This window comes from Apus apus, chromosome 2, assembly GCF_020740795.1.
Source record: "Apus apus isolate bApuApu2 chromosome 2, bApuApu2.pri.cur, whole genome shotgun sequence".
NCBI lineage: Eukaryota > Metazoa > Chordata > Aves > Apodiformes > Apodidae > Apus > Apus apus.
This window is the reverse complement of record NC_067283.1, coordinates 85338409-85360232: the sequence shown is the minus strand read 5'-3', so window position 1 is coordinate 85360232 and position 21824 is coordinate 85338409. Positions and strand designations below refer to the sequence as shown.

The 21824-nt window shown below is 40.1% G+C and overlaps 1 protein-coding gene across 7 annotated transcripts in view; it reads left to right on the top strand.

Moving 5' to 3' along the window:
* The window catches only part of COBL (cordon-bleu WH2 repeat protein), a 164078-nt gene that overhangs the window by 132287 nt on the left and 9967 nt on the right, over positions 1-21824 (top strand). For 6 of the 7 annotated variants that reach the window (XM_051609927.1, XM_051609926.1, XM_051609931.1 and 3 more), the window contains 3 exons: positions 3480-3792; positions 18410-18513; positions 19752-21760. In XM_051609927.1, the coding sequence (XP_051465887.1) occupies positions 3480-3792; positions 18410-18513; positions 19752-21760 (2426 nt within the window). The remainder of the gene's footprint in view (positions 1-3479; positions 3793-18409; positions 18514-19751; positions 21761-21824) is intronic. The other variant, XM_051609928.1, reaches the window with a different exon arrangement.

The following is a 21824-nucleotide window of genomic DNA, read 5'->3' as shown; positions in this document are numbered from 1 at the left end:
AGGTGGCAATGTATTGAGGGTCACTCTCTGATTTCATCTGTGGGTGAGAAGTCCCATGGAGACTTGAGTATGACTTAGGAGACTGCAGGCTGAGTTTTACTCCCCTTTCAATATCACATCCCACTTGAAGCCAGTGGGCAAGGTCATATGGTCCTGATAAAAAGATATTGGCATTGTTACACTTTTGGAAATGCAGAGTCTTCCAAGGTACATCAGTATTTCAGTTAATATATTACCTGTGTTGATTGTCAGGATTGTCTGTGTCCAATCCTGAAGTACTTGCTGAATATTCTGTCTTCACCTGGATGTGCCTCCATGAGATCGTGACGATCAGAGCACATACAGAAACGTTCTTAGTATCATGACAGAGAAGAAAGAAACAAATGTCAATATCTTTCTTTACTCGGCCAACAAACAACCTCAGTAGCTGCCATCATTGTGATTGTGCTGTGCTTAGTGTGTGGTGGTTTTCTGCATATACACTCCTCTGAGAAAAATTAGGCAAAAATCACAAGGTAGAATCACATCTACTACTGCATATTAACCAGTTCTCTGTGTATAATTAGAAAGTTACAAAAGGTATTTGCTGATTCCTGGAGTCAAAACCACTCAGTAAAGCTGAGGTAGGCTTTTTTCATGTCATGTGTCGTTACCCAGTAATGCTCATCCATCTTCAGTTTGCACCAGTGCAGACTTAATCAAGCATGTAGAAGGAAGAATAGTTTCTTACTTAATTCAACCAAGGATGGCTGAAAATTCTCTTTAAAACAGGGATGTTTCTTAGCTGCAACAGGGTTGTTAACATGACACACAACTGTAGCAGTTGTGTTTTCTATGTTTGGTTTAATGTTCAGATGAATAGTAGTGGCAGACAATGGTTTGCCTCAACCAGCAACTCAGTTCAGTGCCATGTGTTAACTATGTTAAAAATTAATGGACCTTCTCAGTGAAGATAAAATATTAGGGCACTGCTTTGGCAAACTGATGGCTTGAAGACAGAGGGACATCCTGGTTTTGCTTGAGCACAGGGAACTTGTTGAATAGAAAGATGTCTTTCTGTAATCTGATGCCTCAGAATAAAACTGACTTTGGATGAGGAGGTTCTGACACTGAAATCAATGCTGAGATCCAGAGGAAATGTAGGGATTGATTTGCACATGGATCCTGATAATAAAAGATTTGGTTTTCATTTTGTTTGTCAATACGTAGGAAGAATATGGGGGATGGAGATCCTCCTGGGGAGCAGCTTGCTGTGTCACATCAGGGAGAGACAAGTGTTACTACAGGAGGCAAGTAGGGCTATGTGACCAATAGGATATAAATCCTGAGCAGAAAGATGCAGGAAATAGTTCCAGGCAGGCGAGGATGGGATGAGGAAATGAGACAGCTGAAGAGGAAAAGCCTGAGAACCTTGTGTCAGGAACTGGAAATAGGTACTTTGCTGTAAATTGCTGTGCCAGCTATAAGATGGAGGTCATTTATGGCATCCTGGTGACAATAGATGTGGCCTGTGTTAAACAGAGGTCTCTCTGTATCAAGGTATACTGCATTGTGCATTACTTCAAAATCTTCCTGTGTGCTTCCACTCTTTAACTTCCACTTTTTAAATTGATTTATTTACTATCCTACCTTGCTCTGTTTTTAACATATTGTAGTTTTTGCTAGTGCTTTGGTGGTGTGTTCTTACTGGGTTTTTTCTTAGTTTGTTACCTGTTCATTCACTATGTATTTTTGTGGAGTTTTATTAGGTATTTAATGTCCAATTATTCATATTTCTCCTTGAGTGTTTTCCTAACTGTAGGCCTGTCATGAGCATACCCCTGTCCTCTCAGTGACACATACTTTATTCCTGTAATTGCCGTTTTTAGATGGAACAATCTCCTGGATTAAATATGGAACCTAGAGCTAATGTTATAGAAAATAAGGTCAAAGAAATCAAATAACATTACTTCTGAAGTTACAATAGAGTCTTTGGATCGTCTTCAGTTATTAATATCGATGCTTGACAGCACTTACAACTTTAATCATGATTTGTAACCCTCTGAATTTTATTACTTCTGGTATCAGAAATCAATTTCAGTACTTAATGGCATCTTGTAACCTCAGTCAAGGAGAATGTTGGTTTAAATTATTTTTTTTTAATTTAGTTTTACTCAAAGCTTCACTTCTAAGATACACCCTTACAACTTTATTTCTGTGACATTTTTAACAAAGATATTTTCAGTTCTCTGACTTAAAGAAAATACTTTTATGTATAAAACATAATACAGAAGTATTTCTCTTTATTTATCATTGTTATTGACCTGTAGCTTCATGTATGCTTCAAAAAAAATTGTAGATTCTGACCCTAAAATACAGCGAAGTGTATGTTTAATCTTAGTCACTCTTGGTGGACCGGGGACTTCTCATATACTTAATATCCACCACAAGTGTCTACAAGACCAGACTATGAACAGTTGTTTAATCTTCCTTTTGCTTGCTGAGGTTGAAGAAGAGAACGGAGCACACTTATCATTTCAAATTAGACATTTAGATTAGTCTTTATTGATTCCTTTTGATCAAAAGAAGTGTGTGTGGATTGATTCTGTCTTCAGTCATTTAATAGTTTCAGTCATTGGAATTACTGAACTTTCTGGGAGTTCCCATTCTATGGCATAACTGCAGGATATAGTCTAGAGTTCTACATTGTTTAAGGGAAATAACCTAAATTTCATTTTCCAGAAAAAAAAAAGCCACCCAAAATAAAAAAATACCCAAGTAGCATAGGAAACAAACTAAAACATAGTATGAAAAATTGTACAATGTCTAATCTTCTGTCAAAATTTATGTTTATTGGAATTAGACATGTAAAGGGCATATCCCTTGATCTCCTTTATAAATTACTAAATGTTGGCAAAAGTTCTGATTTAAGCATTAATAGTGTCTACTTTTCTGTACACTTACTCGTAGATTTTGTGTGCTTTGAGAAAGAGATTATTGTTACTCTCCCACTTAACACATCGGAGAATAAAGTGACATCCACTCAGCCAGTTCAGTGTCCTGACTGGGAAATGCTGCCCCTTATCACCTGTATATAGACTTCTTATTGGAAATTCCATGGTCTACTTGGCAGCATGGAAGAGTTAAAATGAGATTATGCTGTCAGAAACAATAACAGGAGCGATTTCTTGCACCACATCATTTAAACTTTCATCTAATTCTGCAAGAAACTGGCCCTAGAAAGTTGCTTCTTCATAGAACTGAAGTTATAAAACCCAAACTCCACAGGACAGGCTTAGCAACCTACCTATCTGAAAGCAAAGAACAACTTTTTTTGTCACTTCTCAAATCATTTTTATCCTTTATACAAGTATTGAGCTCCATCCTACTATTTCTAATGAATTTCATGTGCTGTTTTCCAGTTACAAAGGAGTAGCTCTCTGTGTTTGATTCATGTACTGATGACTTTCAGCTAACTTGCCTTGCTATATTTCATTTAGAGAGCCTGCTGCCTGCACAGGATAATGTTTATGTAGTGGATGAGATGGTTCTGGAGCTATCAGAGGTGGAAGAAACGGCATCAGAAAGCAGCTGTTTTGCGTCTGAGGACACCACAGAAGACTCAGGTGTTGTGAGCTCCCCCTCTGACATTATATCTTTGGATTCACAAAATGACAGTGTGAAGTTGAGAGACATCAAGCTGGTCAATGGCTACATGAACTCAACTGAGGCAGATGTGATGCATGGCACAGAGTCGTGCCTTGTAAAGAACGCCTACTGCCATAGCATGGGATCTGACAGTGCTCCACAGAGGTAAGTATTTTTTTGCAGCCAGCTCTTGGAAAATACCTTGCATGTCCTCCTTGAAGGGAATCATTTAAGAAAACCAACTTCTCTGCTTTCTTCTGCTCTTTCATAAACCAGTACCAATGCCAAGTGACTCCTCCCAGTGAAAAGCTGACTGCCAAATCCCCTCCAGTGACATGCTTGTAGCAACAGGCAAAGGTCACTTTTCTGTTTGAACTTGTAGTTACATTTCTTGCAAAAGACCGCTGCCCTCTGGAGTTAATTTCTCCAAAAAGTCTGAAATAATTTTGTTACAGTTCTGATAGCATACAAAGTGCTTAAAATGTTACTATATATTGATCTAGAAAAACAGCATGCGGGTTATAAAATGCAAAATTCATAAAATGGAAAAATGCAAGCTATTGAAAGCCAGGTGGAAAAGGACTGTATTCAGTGAAATTTGAGGTTGGTTTCTGGGTGTGTGCATGCATATATATGTTCACCTAATGCTGACCTCCACTGGCGTTATACCTTGGAGGGTTTTTTCAAACATATTTCCTTTTTTTTTTCTTTTTTTCATAAACAAATGTTTTCCTGCAGTTTAAAAAAAAAAACTGCAAGAAGCTGAAATTGAACTAGAAACTGCCTTCAAGCACAAGTGACTCTGACACTGTTTGTTTGCCAAAACTCACATAGTTGGTGGCAAGACTGCAAAGGAAGCCCAAAATTTATAGGACTTCGCAAATATGAACTGGCCAAATAGGAAGCTGTGCCTCCAGCAAGGAGGGTGGCCTGGTAATACTGACAGGGATCTGCTCTGTGTGATGCTGCAGAGTCATGGGACAGGGGCCAGAAATTCCTCTGAATTCTCAGTTGACACAAAGTCTGTGCTTTCTGGTCTCTCTCCATTCAGCTGCTAATCTGTAGCCCCTTCATAAGAGCATGTATCATGACCTAGTTATTTCCTTCCACACATTTCTGAGGCAGAACTTCGTCTTGGATCATGGAATGGGCAATAAATTAGGGATGTGTTAGGCCAAAGTCAGTATTTAACATATTGGAATGATCTCAGGGCTTTTCTTTACCCATCAATATCAAGGGGGACAAGGTCAAGCGTCACTTAGATACTTGCTCAACAATACGTTTTTCTTGCGATTTGTCCTTTTACAGTTTTTAAAGTCCTGATACAGTCTCTTGTTTGATGGATTAGATACACTAGTACAGTAACTGCAAATAACGTTCCAGACCTGATCCAAAAAAACAACCCATTAATTTCAGTAGACTTAGATTGGGCCTTGTAAGATCGCTAAGCAGTCCCAATTTTCCTCAAAATGCAGGGTCTAAACTGATCAGGAAACACAGATGCACACTGGGGCGGGGAGAGACATTACCCTGATATTGAGCAAAGACATCAAAACAGAGCCCTGTATGAACGATCCTAATCAGCATTAATTATTTTGGACTTTTCTGTTTTCTTAGTCAAATAAAAGAATGGCCATAGGTCATTAAGTGACACACTCCTGCTTGGAAGTCAGTATTTTCTATATCTTTCACTTCAGCCAAGGGTACATGTTCTGTACATTCCATCGAGGTTAACCTTTGTCACACAAAGAAACAAAATTTTTGATAGTTGGGAAGTGTGTACACAACGGAGACAATTGGACATTTCCTAAGCTGGTCAGCAGGACTGCTGCTCAGGGGTCTCACTGAGCATGAGGAGTAGAAGCTGGAAGGGTAGTTTGGTGGTGGCAGTCAGGGATGTGATTACTCTCCCTGCACACCACTGAGAGGCCAGTTCTGTCGTACCGTGTCCAGTCTTGGACCTCCAATCCAAGAGAGAGGCTTGCAAACTGGAGAGCATCCAGAGGAGAGCCACTGAGAGGGCTGGGATGCTGGAGCATGAGAAGTATGAGGGGGAGTGGAGGCAACCAGGTTGTTCACCTTGCAAAAGCTATGTGGGTGAGGGAGGACCTGATTGCAGTCTTTTCCTAAAAAAAAAAGGAGGGCTATGGGGCTTCTCAGGGGTACACAGTGAAAGGACAAGAGGCCACCATGACCAGCTGATGTAAGAGAAATAAAAATTGAATTTAAGGAGGAAGATCCTCAAAATGGGAGCCAATAAGCAGTGGAAAAGATTTTCCAATTTTCCAGAAAGGCTGATGAGTCTCCATGCTTGGAGGTTTTCATTACAAAGCCTGATCTGGCAAAGTCTTGAAACTAGCTGTGCTTGGAGCAGGAGGTTGGGCTATGCTTTCAACTTAGACTTTTCTGTGATTTTTTTTCTGCGATTTTTTTTCTGCTAAATATTCTGTATTTATCTAGTATGTCCATACTTTAAGTAGTGGTTTTAGACTGAAATAGGAAACTGAAATTGTTGGTTTAGGACTTCAGTTATTTTTCATAGATTCTGATTATTTTTTAGGCTCTGTGACAGCAAAATTATTTCAGAGCGACTTTAGGTTATAGCAGAAACATTTGTGATTTATTTTAATCTTACGTCAGCAACTACTTGGGTTGCCACAGGAGTGATGCTCATAGTAGTGTCTTTTAAACTTTAATGCTGTGAATATGCCAGTAATATTTGAAGGTAAATCTAATTCCACTCCTATGTTTGTAAACAAACCAACTTTGAAAACAGTGCTTGTATAAATCCTTTTTGAGGTCAACTTGCTAAGTTTTCAAAAGCCACTTCCTAAGTGTAGAGGGAAGGAAAAAATAAGGAGTTTTTTTAAACCTATTTGTATGAAATTCTTGTTTTAGTGGGATTTAAATCAGTTCTGAGTACAATTTTGAGAACAGTCAAGTTTGGAGTGCAGCAGTTTTGACTTCCACTGTCAGAGCAGCTGCCACCCCACTAATAAAATCTGTTGGGAGACCTGAGATTGTATCTAGTTCTTGTGATGAATGGGCTACTTTCAGGACCAAACTACCCTCCTAAATTCCCAGACAAATCCAAGTGTAGTTCATGTGAATAACTGATACCAAACTATACAGAGTTTAACTAAGTTAATATACAGTTTATGAATTCTGTTCTGTCTTCTATGCACCAAGATGCAACTCGATTCTGAAAGGAAGTAAGGAGCAAACGAGTTGGGAGAATATGTTACTACATTAAGGTAGCAGGGGTTAGGAGCAGTGGAGTCCTCCTGGAGGCTGAGCTCCACTGAAGCCAGAGATTTTATTTAGTGACTAATTTGGCTGAGGCTTGGCAAAAAAAGGTTAAAAAGAATAATGGAAATACTTAGCTTGTTATTTTATATTGTGAAGCTGACTAAAGCTTGGGCTTTTCACTTGTTGGAATAACTAATTGCTAAGGATTTATAATGCTGTATACTGAAATGATTTTGTGCTCTCTAGGATTAAGAAGTACCCTTAAGGTGGAATGAAGTTGGTTTTGGAGTATGAATACCAAGTGGTATTTTGCATGTGCACTGTGAAGAGCAGAAGCAAGTCTGCAGTTCTTACCTAGATTTGGTCCAGAGGCTTAACCTGTGCTCCAGATCAAAAGTATTTTGACACGTTGCTTACTTTGGTTAATTGTATCTTTAGATTTAATTTGACTTTTCTTAGAGTTTCTGGAATTGTGTATTGGGTGGCCTGGGTGTTCTCTCTGTAGCTGGAATGCCTGATAGCATTACAATATCACAGCAGTGTCTGCACCTCATCTGCTACTGAAGTCAAGGGAATCTGAGCATTCAGGTGTACCGTCTTCGAGGTGCAGTGGGTTTGTCTGCACACAGCAGCATAGCAGGGTGGCTGGGTCAGAAATAGCACCTACAATGGGCTTTGCACACACACAAATGACAACCACAGCAGAGCTCAAATCTCATTCATTTCCCAGAGTAGAGAAACAGAAATTTCTAAAAGAAGGTCCCCAGATTCCAGAGTTTCCAGGCAGGGGTCTTTCCTTTATGGTTTTGTTTTCCAGTAAATGGGAACAATTTGCATGTGCACTCTTATTTTGTTCTCTTTCGAGATTCTTGTTCAAGCAATCTTAATCCAAATACACATATTCATTAGCATGTAGAATATCAAATCAAATGTTAGAACACTAGTTCTGCCCTTGGCTCTGCTTCTAATGTGTTATACCTTCTTTGTCTCTCTGCCTCTGATATTCCTTTCAGCTACCAGCTGTTTTTTTAGGATAAAAATCATAATGGAGCTATCATATCTCACAATATGTTTGTACAGTTCCTGGTAGAGCAGAATCCAGACTTCAGCTGGAAGTGCCAAGGACTAACTCCATATAAATAACTCACTACATGCAACATTTGGCTGTGAATGTTTTAATATTAAGTGCTGACTGAACACTGTACTACATAGTTTTCTTCCTTCATATCCTTTCTTATGGTTGATTTCTTTGTGTTATGTATCTGTTCATTGAATTTTAATATATAGTGTTAAATGAGTAACAAGAAAACCACAGAGAAGCTGAAATGTTGCTTATGTGGCATTTAGTACATCTCATGATCTCACAGTGTTGCAACTCTGTCCTCCCGTACCCCCTCCTTTCCCATCCCTTGTATGGTGTCATCATGCAAGCTCCTAGGGGCAGGGATCAGTCAGTTTTATATGCCTGTAAAGCATCGTGCACACCTACTGTCTGGAACTTTATAAATAATTACATGTTAAAAATTATGTTAATATTATTAGGGATGCTAGGTCACGAGCTCAAAGTTAGGTAACAATATTAAGGCTGTCTGTGTAACCTTAGCTTCCTCTCTTTAACCTTAATTCTCCCTCTTTTGTGCAGTATCATAACGTCTGCTGTTAAAGTGATCATACTCTGTTTTGGTTTATTTTCTTTCTGAGTTTCAGAGCTCAATTAATGGAGCAGGTATATAACTGTTCATTCTAAGTTCAGAGTCTCTTTTGGAGACAGGACTATTTAATTTCCTTTTGCTCTTTTTATCTAACTCATCACACTAGTATCCATGTGCCATGCAGACTTTAATTAATTTCTCTGCACAGTACTCACATGAGATGAAAATGTGGCATTATTCTATTTTAGAGAACAAGAACTGATGTACAGGGTCAAGGCAGACTAATGACCAGTTAGACCACACAGGACCTCCTTTTTTCAGAGGACTGGACATTTAATAGCTTTTCATGTATCAGAATGCAGCTCTCCTTTTCTTCCAAACTCTGTTCTTGGAAGACATTTAACTCTTTTGGCTGAAATAAAATAATAAAATGATCATGGGCATGATATAAACTGTTGCATTTGGACTGCCACCTAGCAAAGATGTATAATTTCTCAAAGTTCTAAGCAGTGGAAATCAGGGGTTTAACAAGGGTCTTAAGAGTGAGTGATTCCACCATCCTCTCTCACAGCAGGAAAAACACTTTAAAATAATTTTTTTATTTTTTATTTTGGAAAGGTTGTAAATGTATTAAAATATTTGGAAAATAAATATATTTTAAAATGTAAAGAGAACTTGGCAGTTAAAAAGATAAAAAAATACAGATTTGTCTAGAACAGAAAGATAAAATGCCTTCCATAGGTCTGAACGGATTTTACCCTCCCTTAGGTTGCTGTTTCAGTAGCCATGAGAGAGGAATATTTTTTCACGTACAGCTAGTGAAGGGCGTAGGGTGGGGGTGGGGGAACCCTCGAGACTGGTTCATGCTGTGGGTCTGGACAGGGGTAATCTCATTTCCTCTCTCTCTCTTGGAAGAATTTGTTACCTTTGGCTGTGGCTGGGGTAGTTGAAGCTATTGGGAGGAGAAGAGTCTCTTCATTACCAACCTGAGAAATACTCACTGTTTGCGACAGAACTGTTAGGGTTTTGATGAGTTAGTTTAAAACAAAAGCTTGAAAGGATAGGGGCGGGTGAACTTGTTCTGCTTAATTTTCAGCCCTTTCAAATTCAAATGTTACAAGGTTTTGTATTCCACTTGGGAAGGACAGGAGGGAAAGAGAAGGTAGCTGGAGAGAATTCAGTGATGAAGCTGGTTGAAGGAAGAAAAAATACAATAGTGAGTGGCAGAAAGCAGACAAGAAGGAAAGAGAAAAACCGTAATGAAAAGTAGCAAAGCGTGTGTGTATTATATATGCCTCTATGCACAAGCACCTTCTATGTAATTACATATCACTTGTAACTATCTCTTGAGAAATGTGAGAAACTTTTATTCAGTCATTTCTTTATGGGATAGGTTTTATTTTAGCTGGGTAGGCATGTGTTTTACTTTTTTTTAAAACAGAAATGTAGTTTTGAGGTGGAGGGAGGTAGAGAAAGGATTAAAGTGACAGGGAGAACTTCAGGGATGAAAAATTACTTAATTAAGACTCAGATGTCTGACAGATTTGCAAGCCTCTGCTTCTTACATAGTTTTGCTAATTTCCTTTCTTATCTCTGGCTCTCCCTTTTCCCTTGTTCCAGAAACACTCTAAAAAATTTGGATACTCTTATGCATTTTTTTGCTGGCAAATCTTCATGGAGGGAAGATACTAATGATTGTATGGTTAAGTAATAGATACTCTTAAGTCGTTATAGAGCAGGGATCCAGATTAGCCTTTCTGTTAAACTCATCGACTGGAAAAATGCCGTATACTTTGGAGCTGTAGAATATTTTACATGTTAGGAAGTAGCTTGGGTTGCTAAGATGTAGTGCTGGCTTCCAGGAGAGAAAGGCTCTGGTCCTTGCTCTGTTTCTTATTTTTCTGTGTAAACCAAGAGAAGTTATTTAACCTCACTGTGCCATCTTTTAACTCGCAACGTTATGTTGCACAGGTGATGTGACTGTATTAAGCTTTAAATCAAGCTGGTCCACTTTCATGACTATTTCTGGCAATGCTCTCTGCCTGCGGGCTTTCCTGTTGAGAAGCTGTTGCCAGAGGCCCAAGCAAGGAGGAGGGAGCAGGGGCATGCTTCCAGCTGTATAGCAACTACAAGCTGCTGCTCCGGCAGCAGGACCCTGAAAGTGACATATGTCAGGGGACTCAGGAAGCTTAAATCACCCTGGTATGTAACAAGCCTAGAGATTTCTAGCATCTAGCATTAAAACACAGAATGATAGTAAGTGAAGGCATTTTCATTTGCTTTCTGTTTAGATTTTTTAAGTTGGTTGTTCAGTCTACAGTTTGGCATTTTAACAGGCTTTGGTCATTGGAACATTCAAACTTTATGCTCAAGTTCACAGGAGGCAGCACAAAAGGAGAATCTCATTGCTCAGGTCATAGTTTAGGTGACCAGCAAGTCCACCACTCACACTAGCTGCTCTCATGCAACTCTTGTATTTCTTCCTCAAAAGGAAATAGGAACGAGTAATGTAGCTTTAAAGAATATAGAATGGAAATAAAGAATAAAGAATGGAAAAATGGTCCCTAAGATCATGTAAACTATTGGCTTATCTGGAAAGTAGTTGCCTCCACTTTTGAAGAGTACTTAGCTGTCACAAAAACAAGTATTTAAAGACCTCAAGTTTAATTAGTGTCATCTTTCTGGTCTTGTTGAATAGAATGTTGTATTCAAAAAAGGATGCATTTTCAGCCACACTTTCTACAACTTAAAAATTTTCATAATCAGTCTTTTTTTTTATACCTGGCTTGATTTATACCCGAAGTGGAAGTATTTCACTTTCCAGCATTTATGTATGAGGAGAATATTGCAGATTGATTTTGAAGAGGATAAATTTGGATACACTTGCAAGGGCTGAAGTGATTCCCCCAGTACTGGACTGAGAAGACTGTCAGACATGGGAGGCACACTCCAAAGCCCAGTCAAGAGTAATGGCACCATCAGCTTTCCACATTGGTCGGTCCCTGTTTGCTGCCTAAGACACGTGAGAAACTGAATGCCCTCAAATGCCCATGAAACTGCCTCACAGTAGTCACTGCTTCCCTGCCTCTACCACAATATGGTGTGCCTGTCTGGATTTGACTCTTATTTACAATGGCTCTATCATCCTTCCCCAGCTAGTAACAAATGTACAGGGACTGTGTTCTCAAGTCTTGTGATGTAGCTAACATAGTGCAAAATGCATGAGACTTTTGCATCACATTCAGTTAATCCGAGAGGTATCTATTGAATGGCTAAATTAGGTTATAGTTAGTGGATTTAGGTTATGGTTGGACTTGGTAATCTTAAAGATCTTTTCCAGTCAGGATGATTCTGTGATACATTTGTTCTTTTTATATTATGTCTTACCAGCTCTAGACATAGTGAATGTGAATAATCTGCAGTATTTCAAATGGCACCAAGTGCCCAGGTTTAGATAACTGAATCTCTTCCTCAGGTCTCTTCTCTGGAGTTTACACAGGTCTGTGTTGTATTTAAACAGTTATGGTGGGACTTGCAGTCTCTAGCTCTAGTACCATGCATTAGGCTCTCTAAAACTCCTGAGAAGTACTCAAAGACACTTGAGTTAGTTTTATAATTTGCAGACTCCCAGGTAAAGCTACTGTTAACTGGCAGATTCTGTCATTGCAAATCCATTGTCTTATTTCTGGTTTGGGTTTCTTTTTAGTGCAGCATTTCCAGCTAGGTTTATCAGAGAATTTTCTCTCTTTCTTAGAATGTAAACTTTTTCATAAATATCCATCTCCCATGGCACTAATTTGGTGAAAAGCTGCTGTAAGTTTCATTTTGTCTCCAACTGTGCAAATGATTGCTGAGGAGTAATTGTGTGTTGTAGCCTGAGCTCTGTGGAGAACTAAAGGCTGTAGTTCAGTAGTCACTTCGCTCCATTCTGTGCTTTTGCACAAATCTCTGCTAATCTACATAAGTAATAAGTGCTCAGGATTCCAGGAACTGTGCACATTTGCCGTTCTGAGCTTGGGCTGAATGCTCACCAGTGTTGTATTTTTAGTGCCTCACATTTTACCAGAAAGGCAGCATAAAGGTTATCAAGGTCTTCCCTAAGTCAAAAAAGTGTGTGTGAGAAAATACCACTGGTAATGTTTATCCAGAATGTAAAATACGGTATCACAATAAGTCATATTTTTCTTGGATTCTGGCCAAAACAGAGCTGTCAACAAAAGAAAAGTGTGTAGGGTTAGAAGAGAAGAAGGCTAGGAAAAAAACAAAAGAAACCCTCTTGTTTTCCATTCCCAAGTACTGTTGTGAGAAAGAGTCTTTTAAAGCATATTTATTAATCCTGTGAGCTACTGGAAGCAACCAGAACTTTGCCTCACAAAATGTGTCACATTTTGAATTCCCAATGCTTACAATTTTAACAAGAGCTCTGTGATTAATCTATACCTTCTGGTTTGCTTTGTAGGTAGGTGAGTTTGGAGATGAATTGAGCAATAGATCTTGTAAGAATTTGGAAATGTAAAAGAAAAGATCTTTCTCTGAAGATCATTCTGTAAGAGCAAATAAGAATCCTTTCATTTTCATTGCATTGTTCTATTTCCTTCAGAAAAAAAATCCTTGAATTGGATATTACTATCCCAGTTGTTCAGATACAGAGATTGAAGCAGAAATTGAGAGGCAAATTCTATATAGTCACTGCATAGATACGTAGAGGAAAATGAAAGAGACCTCTGTTGACTGTTGCATCCATCAAGGAGAAGATAATTTTTCTAAGTCATTGGAAGATTCCCATTGATTGACATGAGAAAAGAGCTGGTCAAAGCAATGGACCTGTGCTGCATGTTTGGAGTCCAGGAATTCCTGTTCCAGTCCCAAATACGTTTCCCTAGATAAATTACTGGTAAAATTTTCAAGCCAGTAGTTTCCATTATTTCCTGGAGAAAGCCCAGCACAGACAGCTTTAGTAACGAGATCTGTAGCATGGGGATAAATGAGGAGTTACAGATGTGTGCATGCCTGCAGGGCTACTGGCATCACGGAGATGTGGTGGGATGATTCCTATAACTGGCACATAGGAATGGGTGGATGCAAGTTCTTTAAGAAGGACAAGTGGGGGAGGAGGGAGTGTTGCCCTCTTAAATCAATGACCAGCTGGAGTCCATGGACCTCCATCTGGGATGGACAAGGAGCTGACCAAGAGCTTATGGGTCAGGGATAAAGGGAAGACAGAGGTAGGTGGTATCATAGTGGTGGTCTGCTACAGGCCACTTGAACAGGAATACCAAGCGGAGGAGGTCCTCTATAGGCAGATAGGAGCAGCTTCATATTCATGAGCCCTGGTCCTCATGGGTGATTTCAGCCACTCTGATACCTGTTGGAGGGACAACACAGCAAGGCACCAGCAATCCAGGTGATTCCTGGAGTACATTGACAACAATTTCCTTCTCCAAGTGGTAGAGGAACCAACAAGAAGTAGTGCTATGCTGAACCTTGTTCTCACCAACAAAAACGGGCTGGTGGACAACATTAATTTTAAGGGCAGCCTTGGCTGCAAGGACAACAAAATGGTGGAATTCAGAATCCTTAGGGAAACAAGGAGGGTGCGCAGCAAGCTTGTTACCATGGGCTTCAGGAGAGCAGACTTTGACGTCTTCAGGGATCTGCTTGGTAGGGTACCATGGAATAAAGCCCTAGAGGGGAGACAAGCCCAAGAGAGCTGGTCAGTATTCAAGGATCACCTCTTCCAAGCCCAGGGGCAACGTGTCCCAACAAAAAGGAAGGCAAACAAGAATGCCAGGAGACATGCATCGATGGACATGAAGCTTCTGGACACAGTTACATGTAAAAATAATGTTTACAGAGGGTGGAAGCAAGAACAGGTAGACTGGAAGGAGTACAGAGAAGTTGTCCAAGCAGCCAGGGATCAGGTTAGGAAAGCTAAAGTCTAGATAGAAGAGACATCGAGAGTAACAAGAAAAGCTACAGGTATGTCAGTGGTAAAAGGAAGACCAGGAACAGTGTGGGCCCTCTCCAGAAGGAAACAGGAGACCTGGTCATGCAGGATATGGAGAAGGCAGAGGTACTCAATGACTTTCTGCCTCAGGCTTCACAGGCAAGAGCTGTGGCCACGCCATCCAAATCACAGAAGGCAAAGGCAGGGACTGGGAGAAGGAAAATCTACCACCCACTGTAAGAGAACAGTAGGTTCAAGACCATTTAAAGAACCTGAAAGTGCACAAGTCCATGGGGTCTGATGAGATCCATCCACAGCTCCTGAGGGAACTGATGGACGAAGTTGCAAAGCCACTGTCCATTATATTTGAAAAGTAGTGGCAGTCTGGTAAAGTTCCCACAGACTGGAGAAAGGTAAACATAACCCCCATTTTCAAAAAGGGAAAAAAGGAAAACCTGGGGAACTACAGGCCAGTCAGTCTCATCTCTGTGCCCAGCAAGATCATGGAGTAGATCCTCCTGAAGGCTCTGCTAAGGCACATGGAAAATTCAGAGGTGGTTGGTAGCAACCAACATGACTTCCCCAAGGACAAATCATGCCTGAAAAATTTGGTGGCCTTTTACCACGGTGTCACAGTGTCAGTGGACGAGGGGAGAGCAGCTGATGTCATCTACCTGGACCGTGCAAAGCATTGCACACTGTCCCACATGACATCCTGGTCCCTAAGTTGGAAAAATATGTACTTGTTGGATGGACCACTCAGTGGATAAGGAATTAGCTGGATGGTCACACTCAAAGAGTTGTGGTCAACAGCACAATGTCCAAATGGAGACCAGTGATGAGTGGTGTTCCTCAAGGGCTGGTACTGGTACTGGTGCTGTTTAACATCTTTGTTGGAAACACGGACAGTGGCACTGAGCGCACCCTCAGCAAGTTTACTGTCAACATCAAGCTGTGTGGTGGGGTCAACATGCTGGAGAGAAGGGATGCTATGCAGAGGGACCTTGACAGGCTTGAGAGGTGGGCCCATACAAACCACATGAAATTCAGTAAGGCCAAGTGTAAGGTCCTGCACCTGAGTAGGGGCAATCCCAAGCACAGTTTCAGGTTGGGTGGAGAATGGATAGAAAACAGCCCTGGGGAGAAAGACTCAGTGGTGTTAGTTGATGAGAAGCTCAACATGAGCCTGCAAGATGTGCTCGCAGCACAGAAAGCCAACCATGTCCTGGGCTGCATTAAAAACATGGGCAGCAGGTCAAGGGAGGTGATTATCCCCCTCTACTCTGCTCTTGTGAGACTCCACCTGGAGTACCATGTCCAGTTTTGGAGCCCCCAACATGGAGCTGTACGAGCAATTCCAAAGGGGGGCCACAAAAAGGATCAGAGGGCTGGAGCACCTCTTCTATTAAGACAGGCTGAGAGAGTTGGGGCTGTTCAGTCTGGAGAAGAGAAGGCTCTGGGGAGACCTTATAGCAGCCTTCCAGTACCTGAAGGGGCTATGGAAAAGCTGGGGAGGGACTTTTTATAAGGGCTTGTAGTGAGAGGACAAAGGGGAAATGGCTTTTAACTGGAAGAGGGTAGATTTAAGCTGGACATTACAAAGAAAATCTTCACTGTGAGGTTAGTGAGAATGGAACAGGTTGCCCAGGGAAGCTGTGGATACCCCCTCCCTGAAAGTGTGCAAGGGCAGGTTGGATGGAGCTTTGAGCAACCAGGGCTAGTGGGAGGTATCCGTACCCATGTCAGGGATTTGAAACTAGATGATCTTTGAGGTCACTTCCAACCCAAACCATTCTGTGATTCTATTCTATGATTAAATTATTTTGGTTCTATTGTAGAACAGTCAGGCAATAGACAGAAAGATAGGATCAGGTACCAGAGAGATGGTGAGTTGGCATGGTCTTATGAAGCTTAGGTCTTATTTACTGATAGATACAAGTTTACAAATTTTTCTTCCAAGGCCTTGGAAACATCTTCTTCCCAGTACCTTAGACAATGGGTCTCATTGTGTGTCAGTAGTTTGCTTCCAACTATGGACAATGATCCTGCAAGGCCAGCTTTGTAGAGAAGAAAGCAATATTTGCCTTCTACGTTGGATAGACCTTTTTGCTCAGCTGGTGCAGTTTGAATATTTTTCCATCAAAAATATTCTGAGTTTGCAAATACATTGGTTTAAAATGCACTCAGAGGAGAGTAAATATTTTTTTATTCATTTTGGAAAACTTTCCACTGCAAAACCAGTATGAAATTCAGTTGGTTCATTCATTTTGCCACTTTGAAGTTGAACTTTTTTTTTGCCAGACTTCTGTCTGAATGCTGCAGCATAGTTTTTGTCAGATTGTTCAGATGAGTAGTCTCATTGATTTGTATGTCTGTGTGTGCTTCAGGATATGGGATTGCAGTCTTAACATCACCATTTGCCTCTACTGGCGACTCTGATTTATAGCACCTTTATCTTAATCCAGCAGGAGGAAAATACAGTTTACCACAAGTCGTGCAGTGTGGGTGCTAGGCCTGAGCATCATCAGTGCAGGTTGGCTGCTGGGGATGAAGAAAATTGTATTTCAGTTGCAGAGCACTTTGTCTCCTGTATTTAAACAACTAATACAAATTTCTGTCTTAGATTCCAGTTTGGGACTTCTGCAAAAGACATAAAGGAAAGATTAATGCAGAATAAATAAATAAAGTAAAATAAAATACCTGATACTTGAACATGTTCCCTGCTAGGAGTGAGGGAAAAATCAAACGATAAAATAGCAAAAAAGGAAGCTACACTGTTAGACATAATTTAAATCAATGTCAGGAAACATCTGTGATTTATTGTCTCAAAGGGCAGCAGAAATGTGGCATTTTTTAGGTAGCATTCAGTTAACTACCAAAAAAATACATTATCTGTTACTGTGTGAAAATAAGGGTCTGATCTTGGAAAGGACAAATCTCCTTCACCTTACCATTTAGTTTAGGTGTGGCTAGAATGGAAAATTATTTTTTCAATAGGCTAATCACAACGGCAAAACTTAGATACAGTGTCACAAACAACAATTTCTTCAATTCAGATGAAGAACAGGTAGATGGAAAAAATTGCCCAATGTGAAACCCTAGCTTCAATGATTTATGTAGAATAAAGCTCTGCTGGTCAAGATTTTTCATCCTAAGAAACAGAATGTCTGTTGTATAACAGGTTGCCATACTTTTTTTTTTTTTTTTTAGTTATTTAGTTATTTTTTGTAAGAATTTTTCTTAGTTTCATCTTTTTTTCTTTTTTTTTTCTTTTAATAAGGCAAGACAACACTTGGCACTCATTCTGATTTCAGACTTGTTTTAGATCATTGTACAACTTCATCAAAAACCATGGTGTTCTTTTCTGGCAAAATCAAGCTCCTTGATATGCTTCATTAGAAACAGCTCTCAAGGGATTAGTTTCTCTTTTCTCCTTCCCTCCCTCCCCTCAGGATGTAGAGTGATTTGCTAACACTACTTAGCTGTATTTATTTTTTATCGCCATGCAATTCTTATTTAATTAAGGTGCAGATACTCCGGCACAGCACGTGCACAGGATGGCTAGTGGTCCACTTTAAAATTGTATGGATATGCAAAACCTTTGCCTTGGCATGCACTGCTTTTCTGCAGCCAAGCTGAAGTGTGTACTTCACAGTGAAGCCAGGCTATTTCTTCGTGACAGGCTTTATTAATCCAAATCTGTTGATCAGCAACACACTGAGTATGCTCAGGCACCATAGAGACCCTTTCCTAGACATGGGTTTGTCAGTGTGGTGGGTGGTGTGTGTCTCCAAGGCTGCATATTTTTCATACTTTGGGGAATGAGTTTCTGAACCCCAGTGGAATGGAAGGGGCTGAAATGATAATGAATGTCAGAGCGACAGTGCAAAGCAAAAAAGTGGTAAACTCAACCTTTTTCTCCTCTTTCATTTAGCAGGAGAGATGAAGAAATGGCTTCAGCTAAGCATCAGAATGGGGATATATTCATTGCTGCACAACTCCAGCAGGCTTTGGCTGGACTGGATGAAGATTTAGAAGGTAGGAAGGAGTTTTAACTCTGAAGTTCAAAAGAGAAAGGCATAGCCATAGATGCAGGGTCATACTCTACTCTGAGACATCTGCACATTTCTCACTGAGATCATTGAGAGCAATCCACGGGTCTAAGGCAGAATGTGCTCAACCCAGAGTGGCTGTTCTCTCTTTGCTTCTGAGGCAGCCACTCTTTACAGATGCTCACTGAATATTTTTCAAGCTGCTTATCAGATAGTTGTTGTATTTCTGTGTCTGATACCAAAAAGGGATGAACAACAGTTTATGGACACATTTTATTAGCCAAATTTGGTATGATTTCATTGACTTCAGACAGGATGAATCAGTTGTGAATTTAGCTCCATGTTTAATGAACAATGCCTCTGTTTTGTATTTCATTATTATGAAGTGAAGAAACAGGGGACATCTTTGTACCCAGTGCCTCTTCTGAGTTAGCAGATGTATCTTAAAGTTAAAATCAAAAAATATTAAAAGAAACAGTGGGAAGAGATAAAGTGTGCTAATGTGCTCTTTTTCCTACTGTAAATACAAATATTTCTCTCGTAATGGTTTGTCACCAAATGATGTCGACTACTTCTTTAAAAAAATCTCATCTTTATTTAAGTACTTCTGCAGTGAACTTGATTATGATTTAATTTCTGTGAGTTTTCTAGCACTGGAATTTCTTAACTTCTGTGTTGTAACCCTTGATCTATACCAGCAAATTTGAGAGGAGAGTTAAGCTTGTTGCACAATGAGGCTTCTGGAGTCCCTGGTAATGAAGGGTGAGAAGAATGGAGAAAAAACACAAGTACTGTTTCTTTGTTTGCTTGCTGAAGGAAATCCTTCAGCTGGGCTGTTATTACTAACCAGGTCTGGGAAACATAATTTGGAGTTGCTTGCTGTTTCTCAGAAATGTTTCTCCTTTGGAGTCATGTGGTGAAATGTTTATCACTGAGAGAAGTTAGTCAAAGATAAGGTATGAACAATAGATTAAATTCTGCTTTCAGCTGCATTTGTATGTTTCCCACTGGCTGAAGCAGGAGGACTGCAGGAATATTTGGCTGATCCTAATCAGCAACCAGACAATAAAAAGGACCCAGATATCTCGGTTTTGTAATACAGGCATAAATAGATTCCTGTTAGTGTAACTAAAATACCTGATCTGCTTAAGCTCATACTGGCTGTTTGTGTAATTTAAAGTCATATTGCCTAAATACACCTATATGTAATGTTGTATTTTACAGCAGTGGATGGTATAAGTAGCTCTGACTCCGAGTACATCAATGAAGTGTTGAGCCCACATGTAAGAAAAGTTGAGGTTGCCCAAGATGTTACCATTTCTGTTCCAGTAACAGTCATAGATGATGTTCCAGAATTTAGCACCTCTGGCTCAGCTGGAAGTCAAGAGACAAGGGTTTCACTAAATATCTCAGCTGACTCTGTTAATACAAGAAACTTTACGAACAAAAACAACAATGCAGGTTCCTTTGATAAGGAACATACAGATGGCGGAGCTGTATGCATATCCAAGGACCTAATACCTCAGCAACCCTCTGGAAATGAATTCAGTCACTTACCTGTGGAACAGAGAAGAGATATGTTTGAATCTCTCACATCCTCCTTTGAAAAAAGAAATGAAAAGAACTCAAGACTGGAACCCCCCCCAAAACAGGGTGTGAAATCTGAGGAATGTAAATCTAAGCTGACTCCATCTCACTTCAAGTTCACAGCTGAAGTCAGTACAGCAAAAGAGAGGATAAATTCATTTAATGAATATAGTAACAGGGAAAGAGCTCTGAAAAAAAGTAAATCAGAATTAGAAATCAAATGGCCACCAGCAAAAAAAAATGAAGTAGAAGTCCCATCAACACCCATATGGTGTCATCGTGCCCAGAATTCAGGAACAAATTATGAACCTAAAATGGGTTTGACAACCTTTAAAGTCATCCCTCCCAAACCTGAAGTAAAACATTTCAATAGAGGAGTTTCACTCTCCACTGGTGCCATTAAAATAGATGAACTAGGCAACCTTATAGGTCAAAACACTGGTGTCAGTAAGCACATACCAGGTTCCTCTATAGATGAAAGTGAGGAAATTCATCTTGGGAAAGTGAAGGCATTCTGGAGGTCAAGTTCTATGGAAAAACAAAGTGATGATTCTGCTGAGCATCTTCCTAAAAGGTCAGCAGTCACCACAAACTCTAAGCCCTTTGCTGTAAAACATGAGTACAAACCTGTCTGTCTTGCAGCTCCAAAACCTGTAGCACCACAAACTGTTACTAATCAGGTGGCTGAAAGACAGCCTGAGAATGAAAGGACCAAACCACCTCTTCCAGTTACGCAGTCTCAGGTAACACCATTAGTGACACCAGCCATTAGTAAGGACAAGCTGGATCTTCCATTTCTAAAGCCACAGAGGAGAACTTCAAGTCAATATGTTGCTTCTGCCATTGCAAGACACATCAATTCAACTACCTTTAAGTCTGAATCTGTGGAATATCATGAGAAAGATGAAAATAAGCAAGGGGCGGGAGAGGTTAAAACTGAAGGAGAGGTTTCACCAAAAAGATGTATTATTGTGGCCAAATACAGCCCAGTGGAAACAGAACCATCAGAAACAAAAGAAATGTTTTCAAGTATTTTTACTTGCAGTCAAAAAGCATCCCAGAGGTTTACACCTGGTGATAATTCTGGCATGGAAAACAAAGCAGTTAACATCAGGGCACTAAATCAAGCAACTCCTGTGAGTTTCTATAAAAAGAATACCAGTGTCCCACTTACTAAATCCTCTTCAAAGGATAACAACAGTGCAGATGATGATCATGGTTTAAACAGCAAACAAAGCATAGCAGAGAAAAAGATGCTGTTTGACCAGAAATGTGAGACTTTGCCCCATACTAATTCAGCCTCATCTCTCAAGTCTCCTGATCTCCAGGGAGTCCCACCCTCTTTCAGCTCACCTTTGCGAGGCACTAGATGGCCTCCTGCTAATGGTGTACAAGGTAGTCCACTTAAAGCTTCACTGGAGCTAAATGGTGCAGCAGCAAACACAGAGTCAGAACAGGAAGACAAACCGGATGATTCGGATATTAATGCAATCAGTGAACTGGATATTAGTGTGCAGACCAATATCTTTGGACCAAAGAAGAAGTTCAAACCTGTTGTCCAAAAACCAATTCCAAAAGACACGTCACTGCACAGTGCCCTAATGGAGGCCATTCAAACAGGAGGGGGAAAGGAGAAACTCAGAAAGGTAAAGTGGAAACTATTTTTTATCCTGTTCAGAATGCAGAGCCCTGTATTCACCCTGTCAGACA